At 51.3% G+C, this 17260-nt stretch overlaps 3 protein-coding genes across 8 annotated transcripts; 2 read left to right on the plus strand and 1 right to left on the minus strand.

Annotated features, from left to right (window-relative positions):
- The first annotated feature begins 240 nt into the window (after positions 1–240).
- Positions 241–11565, plus strand: LOC120898706 (laminin subunit gamma-1). 6 transcript variants are annotated; one of them, XM_040304903.1, is made up of 10 exons: positions 241–419; positions 3402–3663; positions 4597–5473; positions 6182–7570; positions 7645–7842; positions 8183–9599; positions 9677–9926; positions 10007–10093; positions 10158–10458; positions 10536–11565. In XM_040304903.1, exons 2-10 carry the CDS (start codon positions 3520–3522, stop codon positions 10745–10747), a joined length of 4875 nt encoding a protein of 1624 aa, XP_040160837.1. In that variant the 5' UTR covers positions 241–419; positions 3402–3519; the 3' UTR covers positions 10748–11565. The 6 variants fall into 6 exon arrangements, with proteins under 6 accessions (XP_040160837.1, XP_040160840.1, XP_040160841.1 ...); XM_040304906.1 differs by having other exon boundaries at positions 3405–3663; XM_040304907.1 differs by lacking the exon at positions 241–419 and adding an exon at positions 3058–3157.
- On the minus strand, positions 435–1527 carry LOC120898709. Its single transcript, XM_040304913.1, has one exon. The coding sequence runs from the start codon at positions 1093–1095 to the stop codon at positions 856–858; it is 240 nt and encodes a 79-aa protein (XP_040160847.1). The 5' UTR covers positions 1096–1527; the 3' UTR covers positions 435–855.
- Positions 11566–11699: 134 nt separating the features above from the next.
- Positions 11700–17226, plus strand: LOC120898708 (adenylate cyclase type 2). The gene is made up of 11 exons (XM_040304912.1): positions 11700–12391; positions 12463–12603; positions 13254–13778; positions 13843–13967; positions 14028–14063; positions 14128–14559; positions 14626–14779; positions 14847–15040; positions 15112–15775; positions 15854–16122; positions 16218–17226. Exons 1-11 carry the CDS (start codon positions 12245–12247, stop codon positions 17176–17178), a joined length of 3648 nt encoding a protein of 1215 aa, XP_040160846.1. The 5' UTR covers positions 11700–12244; the 3' UTR covers positions 17179–17226.
- Positions 17227–17260: the final 34 nt, after the last annotated feature.

Here is a 17260-nt window from a genome sequence, read left to right on the forward strand (position 1 = left end):
AATTGTTGAATTATTTTCTTTCTGCATTCATCTGCATATGCGTACACCATAGACAAACGAAAGAAACGAAAATTCGAAAAACAGCTAAATTCAAAATTCAACTGTCACGATCACGAGCGCCGTGTAAAGACAGCTTAAGTTCGAAGATCCCTTCATACATCGTTCTCGCTCTCGCTCTCTTTCACTCTCTCCTTTGCTCCTCCAATGTGTACATGCGAATGTGGGTGTATGGGTGTGCGCGTGAATCTAAGCAGATGCAGCATCTTGAGGTGTGTGTTTTTTGGATGGCTCTAGCATTAGCAATCCACCACAGCGCATAAAACATTGTGGTCGTCGCTCTCCTGCCGTGCCGTGTCGTGCCGTGCATCATCTCCCGATGTCGAGTCTGGCAATAGCGGGATCGTGACTGAAGTTCGAAGGTGAAAAACTGTGTCCACTGTTGTGTGTGCAGTGATTTTGTGATTTATTTAGTGATTCTACTGCCGGGTTCTTTTAATGCAAGCGCTGAAAACTTCCTCACCTTCCGCCCCCTGGTGCAGCATAAGCAGCATGTGTTGAAAGCAGCATATTTTTCGTACGCCTGTGAACGTGTACCTCTGTGTGTGTGTTTGTGTTATACAGTGCATGTTTTTTCTTCTTTCTGTGTCGTCTCCTTCGCTGTTCGCCTTTAGTGCAGTGTATGCATTTTTGATGTTTTCGTTGAATGCCGTCCCCCGATTTCACACGCGCTCGCAGCACCATACAGCACACATTCATTACACACACACACACAGGCACACACACACAAGCCACCATCAGGGTTGGAAATATTACGGGGTGCGCGTCTGGGAAAGGAATTTTACTACGCCAACTTCCTTAGTGGTGATCGGGCTGCAGCTGCTTCCGTTTCGATTCGGCCCATTTTTCCTTGTTAGCGGGCACGTTGGCCAGCGAGTGGAGCTTGTAGAACAGTGGCAGCGACAGTCCGAACGAGATGAAGTAGAACCGCCAGATCCATTGATTCTTGTAGTAGTGCTTGTACGGGAACTGGGCTATCTTCTGCGTGTAGGTGTAGGGATATTTCACCGTACGGCTAACGGATTGTTCTTCCGACATGTTGGCAAATGCACCCCCTGAGTACTTGACGACGATAAACGAAATGGAATGGATGTTCTGAACATCGGCTGAGACTGGAATGGCTACTAGATCAAAGATGTGGTATTGTGTTTGTCGCTTCAGAGCCTACTTAGTGCCAAACTAGTGACAGAGTAGCTCAAAAACGAGTTTGCTATTGACCAAAGGGGGCTACAGTGGATGCGAATCGAAAGAACTACAAGCTACTTTACATACGGGCGGGCAGGCGATATGAAAGATCAGCAAAAAAGTATTAGCTACCCCTCCTTGTGTGTGTGTGTGCGCCCTGCTAGCGAACGAAGTTAATCGAAAGTGAAATTACCCGACCCGAAGAAGACGAACCAGAACTGCTGTGTGTGTTGCATGTGGTCGGGCAGCGTGAGAAGTGTTGTTCCGGTATGTTTGATTTCTGTGTGGCGGTTATCAATGGGCATAACAGATAAGCGCCCCGCGCTCAAGTGTGTCTAGTGTGTGTTTACTTTACCCAGCTGTGGTGTAATTGCGATGCTCCCCCCCCACTGCTACCCCGCCCCCCCGTTCAAGATGGAAGAATGAATGAAGAAAACTGTATGCTAGTATACACCATATTCTAAATCTGGACGCAGATTTCGCTCCAAAGTGCCTAGGAATGCGCGTGAATGCTATCGCAAGCGTTGTAGTTGTGTGTGCGCTGTGTCTTCCCATACTGAAGCATAAGCATAACTTACAGATCAAGCAGAATGAGGCACTGTTTGGGCGCACATTGCCTTGGAATGAAGCATATTTTAGTCCCACAAGAAGAGCAAGAGAGAGAGAGAGTGAGCGAAAGGAGAGTCTGGTTGCTGTGCAACATTGGTTAGCATAAGTGGAAAACGCACAGTCAGGTATGGGGGGCCACATTACGAATACACACGCAACAACAAATTCCGTCTACTTGGATGCCCTTTGTCGGTATGCGTAGGGCCCACTTCTTCCAGAAAATCCGATGCCCTCGCGAGATGAAAAGTTGAAACGTTAAGAGGGAGGCCTACAAAGCCAACAACACATCTGCAATCGCTCGCTCCACCCAAAAAAAGTGCAGTAAATGCCATACACTTCATGATTGCGATCATCTTTTTATCAAGTCGGATGACGCGATCTGAAAAATAAATATTTAACAGCAAGATACTGAAGCAAAATATCAACAACATCAGCAGTGGCCGTTCCGTTCCGTGCACTGTGTGATGATTGCACGCTCTGAACCTTCTCCCTGCTTCGCTTCTGGTGAAGAACAAAGTTGCTGCCAGCTCCCTCCCCTGCCTAATGTGTCGCGGGGCGGTTCGCATAAAACAACAGACACAGGCACTGGTTAGGCCATCGATGATGTGTGTCGAGTGATGAAGTCATTCTTTATTTTTCCATACTCACAGCAGATGTAAAACTATTCCGAATTTTACTCTACTACATCCAAACCAACCGCGGCCGAGCGCGCGTAATGTTTACAATTCACTCCTCCCCCGTCCCTTCACAGCCACAATGCGATCGATGATCGTGCTCAGTGATCAGTTTCAGCGACCGAATGCGCTATCGGTTCATGCCGGATACCACCAACTCACCCCCTCCTCTAGTATCGGTAGAAAAATCAACATTTGCTGCAGCAAGTACTGTGGAAGAGAAGGCACCACTGTGTGTTTATCTTGACGGTCTGTGGGTGAGAGAATGTGGAGGATTTTGTACGGATTTCTGTAGAAGAAATCTGTCGGGATCATCTTGCTGGGAGTAGAATTTGCTTACTTACAATTTCAGCCTACTACGATTTTCATCAGCAGACACAATTCTTGGTACATTCTCTCTTCCTTTCTCTCTCTCTCTCTCTCTCTCTCTCTCTCTCTCTCTCTCGCTTGTTATCTCTCAAGACACGAGACGGAGTTCAAGACTCTCATTTTTTCCTCTCTAACCTCCGACACGGTTCGTTCTTATTCCCGTCTTCATTGGGCAACATCTGGCTAGCCGTGGCAGTGGTGTATGGGAAGCTGGGCGCCCGTTGTTTTACCATTTGCCGATAAGCCGTGTTAGAGTTCGGGCTGTAAGAACCATGCGCACCAGCATCAGCGGTCGAGGTTCCTCGAGTTCTGCTGCTGCTGAGTGAGTGAGCACGCGCGCACACACACACGAACGAAGAGGAGTTTTGCAGTTTCTCCGTTTCCCGGATGCGGAAGTGTTGGCCACCGCGTGTGCTGCTTGCGAAATTAGAAATAAGTGCTCAAAGTGAAAAGTGAGAGATCGCAACGAACGAAACTAACGTGCAATTTCATATTCTTCCCTATTAGTAGTGTGCGGACAGTGCTAAAGCGTGGATAAGTGCTAGCGGTACGCCCAAGTGGGGTGGCGTACAGAGTGAAAAGTTTTGCCCCGCTTCCGCTTCCAAGATTACCAAAGGTGCCAAAGATGACGCTAAGAGTGAGAGCCCGTTTGGCGGCTCTGACAGCGGCAACGGTGTTGCTGCTGCTAGTATTAACGACGACCAGTGCTAATGAGAACACACACTATCTGCCACCGCTGGAATGTGTCGATCCTTACGGCCGACCACAGGTAAGCCAAAGATGCTGAAACCGAAGAGCTCTGTAACTAATTCAAGATGTCGTCATGACGTCAACCCGAACCCCGAAAAGTAGCCTGGTCATTGATAGTGATGGAACTACAGACCGTGCCAAAGAAACTAGGTTAAAGTTCATCACCAAAGGGGGAGTTGGTGTCAACGAAAAAGGGAAGCGATTTGATAATACGTGCGTGGCTTATCACCCCAACAGCACAGCCCTAATTCTTTCCAGCTGAAGAAACTCTTTTCAAGTCAGCCCGAAGGCATGTTCTGAATATAGACACGATCGTGATCACTGGATTAGCACCGCTCACCTCACAGAAACTGCGACTTGAAACTGCGAAATTCATGGCCATCTACAAGATCTCTCAGATTCATTGGCCCTACTAACGCTCCGACTCTTAAATGATGCACATTTTTCAATTAGCAACAATTGTTTCGGTCGCAGCACAATTAGCAACGCTCCGACTTAATGAGTACGCGGTAAACCGAAAACGGGAAACGGAAGCCACGGGACACCAACATGGGGATTGGAATAGTTGTACCACCACCAGTTGTACAATGTTGATAATGTCCGCCCCACTCGTCTTCGGGTGCGCCGGGGGGGGAAGTCCGTCCCAGCCGTCAAGTCGTGCGGCAATTGGAATCGCTCCGGAAGCGTCTTTATCAGCTATTTTAAACCGTTCTTCTTCTGCTTTGCGGCTGCTGCTGCTCCGGCCGTGATAAGAACAACAATCACGGACCTCTAGAAATGTGGCCCCCCAACACTCTAAGCTCAGTGGGAAAGTGTTTGCTTGTTGTAAAACGTTGATGGGGACCGTTGGAGTGGACCACCGATTAATGTTACTACTTTTCGTGCACATGTCCATGGCTTACCTCATGCACTAATACACTCTTCCTCCTTGTCGTTGTTGATTCCTTTGTAGCGCTGTATTCCGGAGTTTGAGAATGCGGCCTACCAGCTGCAGGTGGAAGCGACCAACACGTGCGGCGACGAAACCGATACGGACTTTTGCGTCCAGACGGGCTACTCCAACCGGAAGAGCTGTGACGTGTGCCATGCCGGGCAGCATTCGCCCCAATTCCTTACCGACTTCCACGACCCGAACAACCCGACCTGGTGGCAGTCGGAAACCATGTTCGAGGGCGTCCAGTACCCGAACCAGGTGAACCTAACGCTGGGCCTCGGCAAATCCTTCGACATCACGTACATCCGCATCGTGTTCCACTCGCCGCGGCCGGAATCGTTCGCGATCTACAAGCGCGTCACGCCGAACGGGCCCTGGATCCCGTACCAGTACTACAGTGCGACCTGCCGCGACACGTACGGTCTGCCCGATTCACTGTCCGTGATGAACGGCGAGGATGAGTCGCGTGCGCTCTGCACGAGCGAGTACAGTGACATCTCGCCGCTGCGCGATGGTAACATTGCGTTCTCGTCGCTCGAGGGACGCCCGTCCGCCATCAACTTCGATCACCATCTGGAGCTGCAGCAGTGGGTGACGGCGACCGACATTCGGATCACGCTGGACCGTCTGAACACGTTCGGCGACGAGGTGTTTGGCGACGCGCAGGTGCTCAAGTCGTACTTCTACGCGATCGCGGATATTGCGGTCGGGGCGCGCTGCAAGTGCAATGGTCACGCGAGCGAATGTACCACCAGCACCGCACTGGACGGGCAGCGGACGCGCGTCTGCAAGTGTATGCACTTCACCGACGGACCGGACTGTGATCGCTGTCTGCCGTTCTACAACGATGCACCGTGGGGCCGTGCGACGTCCAAAAATGTGCACGAATGCAAACGTAAGTACTCTCCATTAAACACTCCCCTCATCCGGGGACTGTTCGTTAACTACCGTTAGACAGAGGCACCCGAAAGTGAAGGGCTACAACGACGACGACGACGATTTCCGATTTCTGCCATATCGGCGCGATCGTCACACGGCGAGGGTTGTTACAGGTTTTTGCGCGATCTTCTCCCGTGCGCGTATGTCGAAATGCGCAAAAAGGGACCAGTTTCCTTCTATGGCCAGCACAAATCACGCAAGACGCAGCCTGACAGCGGTGCGTTCGTCACTTGTCGTCGGGGTTTGATTCCATTCCTTCGGGAACTGGTCCGTGGTGATCTTCCACATTGCTATCCTTCTAGGGCACCATCACCGCCACCGAGTGTGTTTCGCACGAATGTAGCCGCATTCGCAATCGGTAGAAGCAACCATTTGGTTGCAACTTCAGTGTAAATCCCTACCTTTGGTGCGTGTGTGTGTGTGTGCTATGAAACGGTCCAATGTGTATCTGCTGGTTCTGCTGCTCCTGTTACTGCTGCTAGCTAGTGGAACCGAACCATTTGCATTCTACACGTACCGTGATCGGAAAAGTTCTGCCAACTCCCGTGCCCGATACTTTGTCGACTGTGAGGAAGCTAGTCCAGTGTCTGGACAGACAGACAGTCCTAGTGATCACGCTCTAACCCCACATGCGTTTTCTTTCTCTCCCCCCGCTCCACTCCAGCCTGCAACTGTAACGGATACTCTACGAAATGCTTCTTCGATCGCCATCTGTACAATCTGACCGGGCACGGTGGCCACTGCATCGACTGTGGTGCGAACCGGGACGGGCCGAACTGTGAGCGGTGCAAGGAAAACTTCTTCATGCGCGAAGACGGCTACTGCATCAACTGTGGCTGCGATCCGGTCGGTTCGCGGTCGCTGCAGTGCAATGCGGAGGGCCGCTGCCAGTGCAAGCCGGGCGTGACGGGCGAGAAGTGTGACCGGTGCGACAGCAACTACTTCAACTTTGGACCGCACGGTTGCCAGCCGTGCAACTGTGACGAGCGCGGCTCGCTCGACAACACGCCGTCCTGCGACCCGGTGACGGGCGTGTGCTCGTGCAAGGAAAATGTGGAGGGCCGCCACTGTCGCGAGTGCCGCCTCGGGTACTTCAATCTGGACGCGGAGAACAAGTTCGGCTGCACGCCGTGCTTCTGCTACGGGCATACGCTCGAGTGCACGAGCGCCAGCGGGTACTCGATCGTGTCGACGACATCGAACTTCAACAAGCACAAGGAAAAGTGGACCGCCATTTCGGACACGGGCGTGCCGGTGGACGTGAAGTACAACTCGCACAGCCAATCGATCGGCGTGGGAGCGAACGGCCATCGGACGGTGTACTTCCTGGCGCCGGACCGCTTCCTGGGCGATCAGCGTGCCTCGTACAACAGGCTGTTCAAGTTCCGGCTGCAGCTCGTGGGGCAGCCGCGCGTCGAAGTTAGCCCGTACGATGTGGTGCTGCAGGGTGGCAACAGTAGCATCTCGTTGCCCATCTTCGCCCAGAACCAGCGCATGCCGAGTGAGGAATCGCACGAGTTTGCGTTCCGGCTGCACGAAAATCCGGAGTACACCTGGCATCCGTCCAACTCGGGCCGTGGATTCATGTCGATTCTTAGCAATCTGACGGCGGTCAAGATCCGAGCGATCTACGGTGACTATGGGGAAGCCATACTGGATGACGTTGAGCTGCAGACGGCTCACCGTGGTGCGGCTGGACGGCAGGCAACGTGGATCGAGCAGTGTACCTGCCCGGAAGGGTATTTGGGACAGTTCTGCGAGTCGTGTGCTCCAGGCTATCGGCACAATCCGGCCCGTGGTGGACCGTTCATGCCGTGCGTACCGTGCGACTGTAACAAGCATGCGGAAATTTGCGACTCCGAAACGGGACGCTGCATCTGTCAGCACAATACGGCCGGCGATACGTGCGATCAGTGCGCGAAGGGTTACTATGGCAACGCGCTCGGAGGTACGCCGTACGACTGTAAGCGATGCCCCTGCCCGAACAATGGTGCCTGTATGCAGATGGCGGGTGATACGGTGATTTGTCTGGAGTGTCCAGTTGGTTACTTCGGTAAGTACCGAGATCAGATAAGGCACACACTCACACAGATGCACTAATGATGCACTATTTGCACTTACTTTCAGGACCTCGTTGCGAGCTGTGCTCCGATGGATACTACGGCGATCCCACCGGTGTGTACGGTTCGGTGCGAATGTGCCAACCCTGCGACTGCAACGGCAATGTGGACCCGAACGCTGTCGGCAACTGCAACCGCACGACTGGCGAATGTCTCAAGTGTATACACAACACGGCCGGACCGCACTGTGACCAGTGTTTGCCAGGTAAGCAGCGTCGGCAGTGAAATCATCGGGGTTTATCGTGAAACGCACCTATCTTCCATTGTGCCGTGGCATTGAACCGTTGTAATCAATGTCCGATGTGCGGCGTGATAAGATAGGGTGTGATTCGTCATTTGTACGATTGTTACACATTTTCGCCAGAAAGCGACAACACGACCCTTTAGACATGCGTAACAGCTGGAAGTGTTGGTATGTTCTGTGGGTGTTGGCGTTAGTCGGTGTTCTTTCGCAAGAGCAGCAGTGTAATAATGGTACTCAAAAAAACCTATTGACAGTATGTTCTTTAACTCTCACTAATCTGTGCTTTTCTATCGTTTTGTAGGCCACTTTGGAGACCCACTGGCAGAGCCGCATGGAAGCTGCGAAGAGTGTAGCTGCTACCCGCGAGGCACGGAGCAAACGGAGAAGGGCATCTCGATCTGTGACGCCATCAACGGCAACTGTCACTGCAAACCGAACGTGATCGGGCGTACGTGCAATGAGTGCAAGAACGGCTACTGGAACATCGTGTCCGGCAATGGGTGCGAAAGCTGCAACTGCGACCCGATCGGTAGCTACAATGCGTCCTGCGACACCTACTCGGGCGATTGCTTCTGCAAGCCGGGCGTAGTGGGCAAGAAGTGTGACAAGTGTGCTCCGGCGTACTACGGCTTCTCGGAGGACGGATGCCATGCGTGCGATTGTGATCCGAGCGGCTCCAAGGGTTCGCAGTGTAACCAGTACGGCCAGTGCCCGTGTAACGATAACGTCGAGGGACGACGATGCGATCGTTGTAAGGAGAACAAGTACGATCGCCACCAGGGCTGTTTGGATTGTCCGGCGTGTTACAATCTGGTGCAGGATGCGGCAAACGATCATCGGGCCAAGTTGGCCGAGCTGAACCAGATCCTGCAGGACATTCAATCGAAACCGATTGTCATCGATGACAGCGAGTTTGCGGGCAAACTGCACGCAGTGCAGGAGAAGATCGACATTCTGGTGGAGGACGCAAAGAGTGGTTCGGGTGGGGGTGAAAAAACGTTGAACGAAATTCTGCGCGAGCTCGAGGCCCGTCTGCAGGAGGTTCAGAAGCTGCTGGACAATGCGGACCAGTCGCAGGAGGTGACAAACCACAAGATCAGCAAGGGTGGCTACAATGCAACGTTGGCGAATGGCAAGATTCAGGACGCTCGCCGTCAGCTGGACAATGCGATCGAGCTGCTGCAAACGGAGGGTAATACGGCGCTGGCACGCGCAAAGGACATCTCGGGCCATCTGGGCAATCAGACGAACCAGATCAGTGGTATTTCCCGTGAGGCACGCCAGTACGCGGACCGGTTCAAGGCGGAAGCGGACGCGAACATGAAGCAAGCGCAGGAAGCGCACAAGAAGGCATCGGAAGCATTGAAGAAGGCAAACGACGCGTTCAATCAGCAGGCCAACATTACCAAGGAGCTGGACACGAGCATATCGAGCGAGATTGCACAGGCGCGCGAGAAGCTGAACACGGTCTCGAAGCTGACCGAGCAGGCGCTGACCCGGGCACGGGAGGTGAACGACGAAGCGCTGACCCTGTTCGCGGCGGTAAATCGTACCGCACCGCCCAACATCGATATCGATAAGATCAAGAAGGAGGCGAACCAGTACAACCGGGAAGCGGACCGCATTGCTGAGGATCTTGCCAATAAGATGCGCGATCACGCTCAGCTGCTCGAAAACGTCGGCACCAACATTGAGCTGGCGGAGACATTACTTGATAGGTTAGTAAACTGAAGGGCGGGGTGTTATTGTATTCAATAATTTTAACATTCTATTTTTGGTAATTCTTTCGCTACAGAGCTTCGTTACAGAAGGAAGATGCAGTCGATGCATTGAAGCAGTTGAAGTACGCCAAGGAGCAGGCAGAAAAGGCCGTCGCGGAGGGAGATGGTACGCTGCAGAAGGCAAACTATACCTATCAAACGCTGGCCGGATTCAAGAACCAGGTCGAGGAGTCTTCCAGACGTGCCGAGGAAGCGCTTAATCTAGTGCCGAACATTGAGCGACAGATCGTCAACTCACGGGATCTTCTTCAGCGCGCAGAAGAGGTATTGTACAACAGGAGGAGCTTGAGTCATGTTTTGAAAAGCCAATGCCTACTAACCATCCATCTCTTTACTCTTTTAAGGCACTGTACGCAGCGAGCCGAAACGCGGAGGATGCACGCAAGAACGCACAAACAGCCCAGGACAAGTACGCTGAGGAAGCATCGAAGGTAAAATGGGAATTCTTGCTTGCTTGTTGATGCTCATTTAACAGTCAACATACTTTTGCTACAGCTTGCTGAAAACATCAAGAAGCGTGCCAATGCTACGAAGAACACTGCCCGCGATCTACACCACGAAGCGGACCAGCTGAACGGACGTCTCGCAAAGACGGACAACCGACTGGAGGAGCGCGAAGCCCAGATTCGCAAGGATCTGAATCTCACGAACGAGGCAAAGGAAAAGGTTGGCCAGGCACAGCTTAACTCGAATGAGGCCAAATCGCAGGTGGACAAAGCGATGCGAGAAGTCAGCCTGATCATGTCCGAGTTGGCGAATCTGCGTGAGATCGATGTCAACAGTTTGGATGACTTGGGTAAGGACTATGGCAACTGTCTGGGCATATAGATACAACTTTGGCTAATCAATCATGTCATCGCTAAACCCCCATAGAACGTCGTCTGAGTGCTGCCGAGAAGGAACTGGAAGATGCCCAGCTGACCAAGCGGCTCAGCAGTCTGGTGGAAGCGAAAAACATCCAGAACCAGAACATCCGCAGCTATCAGAAGGAGCTGGCCGATCTGCGGCTCGAGGTCGCTAACATCGAACTAATAGCGAATTCACTGCCACCGGGATGCTTTAAGCGCACGCATCTGGAACCGTAAGCAGCAGCAGCAGCAGCAGCAGTAGATAGTAGATAGTAGTAGCAGCGCAGTAGGAGATCCGACGATCCGATGCAGACGTTTGAGTTTTTATATGCTAGGGAAACGCTTCCCGCCGCGATCCAAGCCGCGGCACCAATACGCAACGCAGGGTAGCAAATACGAAATCACGCACCCGAATGCGTGCTTACAAAACAATGACAAAATGTGCCACAACAAAACCAGCAACGAAAACAAACACCTACTAAACTACTAATTGCCCCCGTGCAAACAACCCGTCTTCATTACATTTTAATGCGATAGTTTGTAAGCGAGTAATATTTAAACGCGTTGAATCCATCAATCGTCTACGACTAACCTTCCCCCCCCCCGCCCCTTAGACACTCTCCCAACTAGCCAAAACTGCCCCAACGACTGCCTCCACACGGACCGCCATAAATAAGCTGGAATGTGTTGGTGATGGCGCTTCCGCTTCAAGCAGATTCAATGATATACTGGTGCTACTACACAGAAGATATCCAGTGACTTAATTAGCGACGACTTTTCTCTTCATAATTTGTGTAGGCGTGTGAGCGTGTGTAAGTGTGTGTGTGTGCGTGTGTATGTGTGTCCTTTCCAGGTGCTATCCTATAGTAGAACGTCCGTTCGTTCGGACACTTTGTTGTCCATAGATCCAGTTTTCAATGTGACTCACCTTTAGCTATCCTTTCTACTTTCCACACACCATACTACTACCGCCCCAATCAGCTTAAGCGTGCCGCAGAAGATAACGATTCAATAAGGCAAGTTAATAAACGTACTACAACAAAAAAACCAATGAACCAATGGCCGTGCGTACCTGCGTTTTAAATGTGTGTGGAGAAGGGCTCGCTCACTCCGATAGAAGCCACCATGCATCGGACATACAGGTGGGATAGAGTGGTACGTGTATAGACTCAGGCAGGAGGACTTCAAACTCGCCACCTCCCAGCCATATGTGTGTGGCCGTTATCAGTAAGCGTCGTCTTGTACATTACTTTTTAAGTGGCAATTTTCAATTCCGTCCCCAAACCCTCTGCCTCTGCCTATCTTTTGTTCCCCTCGTAGCATCGGCCAGATCGGTTGTGGTTGGAGCACACAACCTTATCGTCGTCCGGTTATTGATTAGTTTCCGATTGTCGCTCGAAAGCGTCGAACGCGCTTGCACTTTCTTACGGTGCCGGGCCTAGCGTAACCCCGCACGTCCAACTGGTCGAATTTTGGCACGAAGATACACATACAGTTCTCCCCAAATGGATCGAAGGAAAAGGGCACCGTGCGCCGAAGGTTTAAATATTTGAACAGCGTTGTTCGCGTTGGTGATTGTAGTGTGCAAACGCCGTTGAAGAGATGTAATAATAGGGCAGATCAACAAGTGAAATCCTGAAACGTGTGTAGTAGTAGTACCGGCCCCCCTGATACTTGTTTGATGACAAGCAGCAGCAGATTGAGTGGACGGACGTCGTGTGGCTTTTGGTGAAGATGTTGGGTGAAGTAGTGAATCCCGAAGCGAACGTTTACACCGCGGAAGAGTGTGACATCTGTCGGCCGGATAGTAACGCCGACCAGTCGCACGATACCGAGGGTGACTACATTGCACTCAAGAAGTGGGAACTAGGATTTCTTAGGGTAAGGGCTGAGCTCCGGTGGCGTTCAACGTTCTCTCATCGCTCCCTTTGCATTGTTGTAACCTTTTACAGCGCGAATGTGTTAATCTAGGGCTGGAGACGTTTTATCTTAAGTATATGGAGCGAGTGCAGCGTAGCTATCTGTCCATATTTGTAGTGCTTCAAACGTTCGTCAGTATTTCGCATGTGATCGTCATCGTGACCGGAAAACCGGTAAGTACACAGACATAGAGAGTCAGGTAGAGAGACAAACAACCCCCAATTCGGAGTCGATGGCGCCCTGTCATTCATCCCCAAATCCCAGGTGATGTGCCAGCTGCCTTGACCGAGCATTAGCGATGATCAACAAGAGACTACTGTCAGGTGGAATCAATTCATCTCCCATCAATTATTCGCCCCCAATACCTCGGTATGTAGGTCTCTGTGTGCACACTGACGCCTTGTGTGTCGTATGTGGTCAAGGATCTCTCGCTTCGCAAGCTAAGCTCCCTCCCCCACCGTCCCACACAGACTGATTTATCTAGACCGTTTATGCGAAGATGACAATAATTTTAATTGATGGTGATAACGCACCAACCAACCGACCGACCACACCACCACACGGTGCATTGTTGTGTCGCTTCTACTTCGGAAGCGCCCCCTGATATCGCTCAGCGCACGCGGAGTTGTTGTTGCTGCTGATGATGTTGATGTTGATGTCGGAATCGTATCGCGATAAAGACCGAAGCGCTACCGCCATTCACGCCACCATCGTTCAATTTACTGAATCATGCTGTTTATATTGGTCACCATTGGTAGCCCCCAGGTGAAGCGTCTATTAATTAGAAATGCTTGGACTAAACTCTTCTTTTTCTCTTTGCAAGCATCCAACGGCAGCGATTCATCCCGATCTCATCTGCTACCTGTTCGGTATACTGATCGTATGGATATCGCTGTTTGCCGCCTTCAAGGAGGGCCTGGTGAAGGCCTACCCATGGGTACCGTACGTTTCCTCCAGCATTGCCGTCATCACAATGATCATCACCGATCTGACGATCCCGCTGTACCACGCGGTGGTAACGTTTATCAATCCACCGCTACGACCCTCGTACGCCAGCCATACCATACTGGCGATCTACATATTTCTTCCGCTCACGGAAAACATTCACGGCATCATACTGGGCAGTGCCACGTCCCTGTGCTATCTGATCGTAATGACACTGATCACCTACCGGTTGGAGGAGAACACAGCGCTCAAGGTGATCACCGAGCTGATATACTTCATCTGTTTGAATCTATTCGGGTTGTACTTTCGGCTCATCAACGAGGTGGCAATTAGACGCACGTTTCTCGATCGTCGGGAGCTTGTGGAGGGAAATTTGCTATTAAAGTTTGCGCGTAATCAAGAGGTACGAACTCGAAAGGTAGGGAAGAGGATCTTAGATAATTGAATAATGTGCTTTTTAATTGCAGAAAGAACTACTGCTTAGCATTCTGCCAGAGCATACGGCCGAACTAATGGAGAAGGACATACGGGCAATGATTGAAAAGATGCGCAACGATCAGCACAATGCAAACCAAACGATCAATACGCAGAAGTAGGTGGTGCAGCGCTGTGAGCTTAAACCGCTTCATTCTAATAAAGTCTCTTATTTTAGCTTCTTTCGTACAGGCACTCAATGGAGATCGATTAAGTAAGTGTGAAATTTGCATGGAATGAATCGAAGCGAAGCCTTCATTTAAGCCCTTCCCTTGCAGCAAACTGTACGTGCAGAAGCATACCAACGTTACGATCCTGTACGCCGATGTTGTCAACTACACGCACATGACTACGCAGCTGCCGGTGCGTACGCTGGTGGACGTGCTGCACGAGCTGTTTGTCAAGTTCGACGAAGCGTCCAAAGAGTTCAACGTGCTGCGGATAAAGTTCCTGGGCGATTGCTACTACTGCGTGTCGGGCGTACCGGTGCGCAATAAGTATCACGCCAAAAGCTGCGTCAATTTGGGGTTGCGCATGATCAAGGATATAAGGGATGTGCGAATGTCGCGCGATCTGAACATCGACATGCGGATAGGCATCCACAGTGGCAGCATCATATCCGGGGTGATTGGGGCGTGCAAGTGGCAGTACGATATCTGGTCGAAAGACGTTATCATTGCCAACAAGATGGAGTCAACCGGAGAGGCTGGGTAGGTAAAGCCGGCTTTAAGTTGCCCCTAGTATTACAGAACTCATTTGTTTTTGGTCGTCTGTAGTAAAGTGCACGTGACGATGCAGACTTTGGAGCTGCTCGATGGGGAGTACATCTTCGAGGAAGGGACACCACAGGCGAAGGAAGATCCCATCCTCGTGAAGCACAACATACAGACGTTCCTGATCGTCCCACAGCCAGGTTACGACGATGGTTCGGTAGGTGTGCGGAAGCCCCCTTTTGCACAGGCTCAAGACCATTTGCTACTACTCATAACGTTGATAGTTTTTTACCGTTCAAGAGCCCGGTCCCAGCAGTCGAATGTCGAGTGGAGTGAAGCGGAAAACGATCAAAAAAGAGCGCAGTCTAGTCACGAGGAACTTTATGCAAAACTCGATGGAACAGTTCCGCGAGATCATGAAGCTAACGAATGTGGAAATGGCGTATGAGCTGGAGCGAATGCCCATTGGAAGGTTTCAGTAAGTGTTGTTAGAACCCATTGGGAAATGGGCTCCATTTTTTAATCCTCTCCCTTGATCGCCCTCAACAGGTTCAACAAACTGTTCTCGTCGTACAAAACGTACATGCAGGAGCCTTCGCACACCTCCGCCCCGGCAAGAACGGTCGAAAATGGGCCTCGGTGCAGCGAGGAAGACACGAACCGGCTCGACAACATGTCACCGTTCTTCATGTGCTTCGAGAACAAGCGCTGGGAGCTGTCGTACCTGCAGGAACCGGATCTCATGCTCAAGTACAGCGTGCTGATGAGCTTCATCGTGTTCGTGTGCATCCTGCTCATACAGATCCTGAACGATGCGTCGGGCATCTACTTCTGGCTACTGAACGGCTTGTCCGGCGCACTGCTGCTCGCCTTCATCCCGATCACCTGGTTCAAGAAGGTGTGGGATGTATATACACCCTACTCGATCGACGATCTGCTGCGTGTGCGGAAGCCTCAGTCGAGGGTAATGCGAATATTTTACGACTTTTCCAACGACATCATGAGCAACTTTGTGATACGGACGGTGATCTATCTGATTACGATCGCGTTACTAGTGGTGTGTTCGTTGATGTATCTGATCGAGTGTAATTACGATCTGTTGGAGCAAACGTCTACCACCAGCATACCCGTGAGTGACAATCTAACGAGCCTGTTTAAAGAAAACCAAACATCGCTCGATCCTATGGCCAAAAACTTTTGTACAAATCCATGGGTAAGTGAGTCCAAGGCTTGTGTAATACGATCGACTAATCTGCTGTACTGCGAGTAATGTTTCGTTTCTTCCCACCAGTCAGTCACCCAGTGTCTTACACTGGCGATCGGGATGGCTTTCCTGTTTCTCCGGATACACTTCCTGCTGAAGGCAGCCGTGGGACTGCTGATCTTCTTCTTCTATTGCTGGGCAATTTTTGACGATCTGTATTATTACTTTGATAGCAGTGCAAGCATGAACCCTGGTCTCGATCCAAAGGTCTCACATCTGATGCTGATCCTCTTCATTGTGATCATATTTCATTGGATTGATCGACAGTCCGAGTACATTGCGCGGACAGATTATAAGTGGGTAGTGGTGCCAACAAGAAGGTGCTCAATCAAAAAGAAGGATGCTTCTAGCTAAAAACGATCTCTTTCTTTCTGTACCTTCCCTTTTCTAGCTGGAAGCAACAGCTCCTGAAGCAAAAGGAGGAAGCCGAAGTAACGAAACAAACGAACAAGATCCTCGTCGAGAACATACTGCCGACGCATGTGGCCGAAATCTACATCAATCGGCAGCTGAAAAACGAGTTCTACAACGAGGAGTACGAAAACGTGGCCGTTATGTTCGCCACCATCACCAACATGGAGGTCAACACGGACATTTCGGTCGAGAACGAGAAGAGCGTGCTGAAGGTGTTGAACGAGATCATCTGCGACTTCGACGAGCGGTTGCAGTACTTTGACGGGTATTTGAAGGTGGAGAAGATTAAAGTGGCCGGCTGGACGTACATGGCGGCCTGCGGACTGGATCCGGGACGGTGCGATTCATCGTCCTCGCTCAGCGGCTACCGCTCGGTGTCCGGTATGACGCGTACCTCACTCATGACCAACGGTCGCCGTAGCCTTAATCCGCGCACCTCGCTGGAGGTGGCGCACAAAGCGAGCACCAGCACGCGCAGCAATTCGAGCAACAGTCGCCATAGCAACAACGTCACGATCGTTATGGCCGAGTTTGCGCTCGAGCTGATGCGCGTGTTGCGGGACTTTAGCAATGAAAACTTCAAACAAACCAGCCCGGGATTGCTGCGGGTCGGCATTTCGCACGGGAAGGTGATGGCGGGCGTGGTAGGCTCCAGCAAGCCGCTGTACGACATCTGGGGCAATGCGGTCAACATGGCCTCGCGGATGGATTCCACCGGACGCCCCGGGCGCATACAGGTGACGAAGGAGAGTGCCGAGGTGCTGCAGAGCTACGGGTACCAGTGCGACTATCGGGGTGAGATTTTTGTCAAGGGGCGTGGGAAAATCCCGACATACTTTTTAAAGATAGGCAGCGATTTAAAGTTCCTCAAAAAGGCTTCGTGCGATAAGGCTGGCAATGGGCACGTACCCACCGAGCATATCACGACCAAGCTTTAGCTTTATTATAAAAATGTATTTATCGAAATAAATAGGTACTGATTTAAAAAAAAAGCCAGTGTTTGAATTGAAGAGAAGTGGA

Source organism: Anopheles arabiensis, chromosome 2, assembly GCF_016920715.1.
Source record: "Anopheles arabiensis isolate DONGOLA chromosome 2, AaraD3, whole genome shotgun sequence".
Taxonomy (NCBI): Eukaryota; Metazoa; Arthropoda; class Insecta; order Diptera; family Culicidae; genus Anopheles; species Anopheles arabiensis.

Bases quoted from the DNA above. Each gene is read 5' to 3' on its own strand.
- LOC120898709 (XM_040304913.1), bottom strand. From the start codon at position 1,095: ATGTCGGAAGAACAATCCGTTAGCCGTACGGTGAAATATCCCTACACC.
- LOC120898706 (XM_040304903.1), top strand. From the start codon at position 3,520: ATGACGCTAAGAGTGAGAGCCCGTTTGGCGGCTCTGACAGCGGCAACG. The intron at 3,664-4,596 runs GTAAGCCAAAGA...ATTCCTTTGTAG, and splicing joins ATCCTTACGGCCGACCACAG to CGCTGTATTCCGGAGTTTGA. The intron at 7,843-8,182 runs GTAAGCAGCGTC...ATCGTTTTGTAG, and splicing joins CTGTGACCAGTGTTTGCCAG to GCCACTTTGGAGACCCACTG.
- LOC120898708 (XM_040304912.1), top strand. From the start codon at position 12,245: ATGTTGGGTGAAGTAGTGAATCCCGAAGCGAACGTTTACACCGCGGAA. The intron at 13,968-14,027 runs GTAGGTGGTGCA...CTCTTATTTTAG, and splicing joins CAAACGATCAATACGCAGAA to CTTCTTTCGTACAGGCACTC. The intron at 15,041-15,111 runs GTAAGTGTTGTT...CGCCCTCAACAG, and splicing joins ATGCCCATTGGAAGGTTTCA to GTTCAACAAACTGTTCTCGT.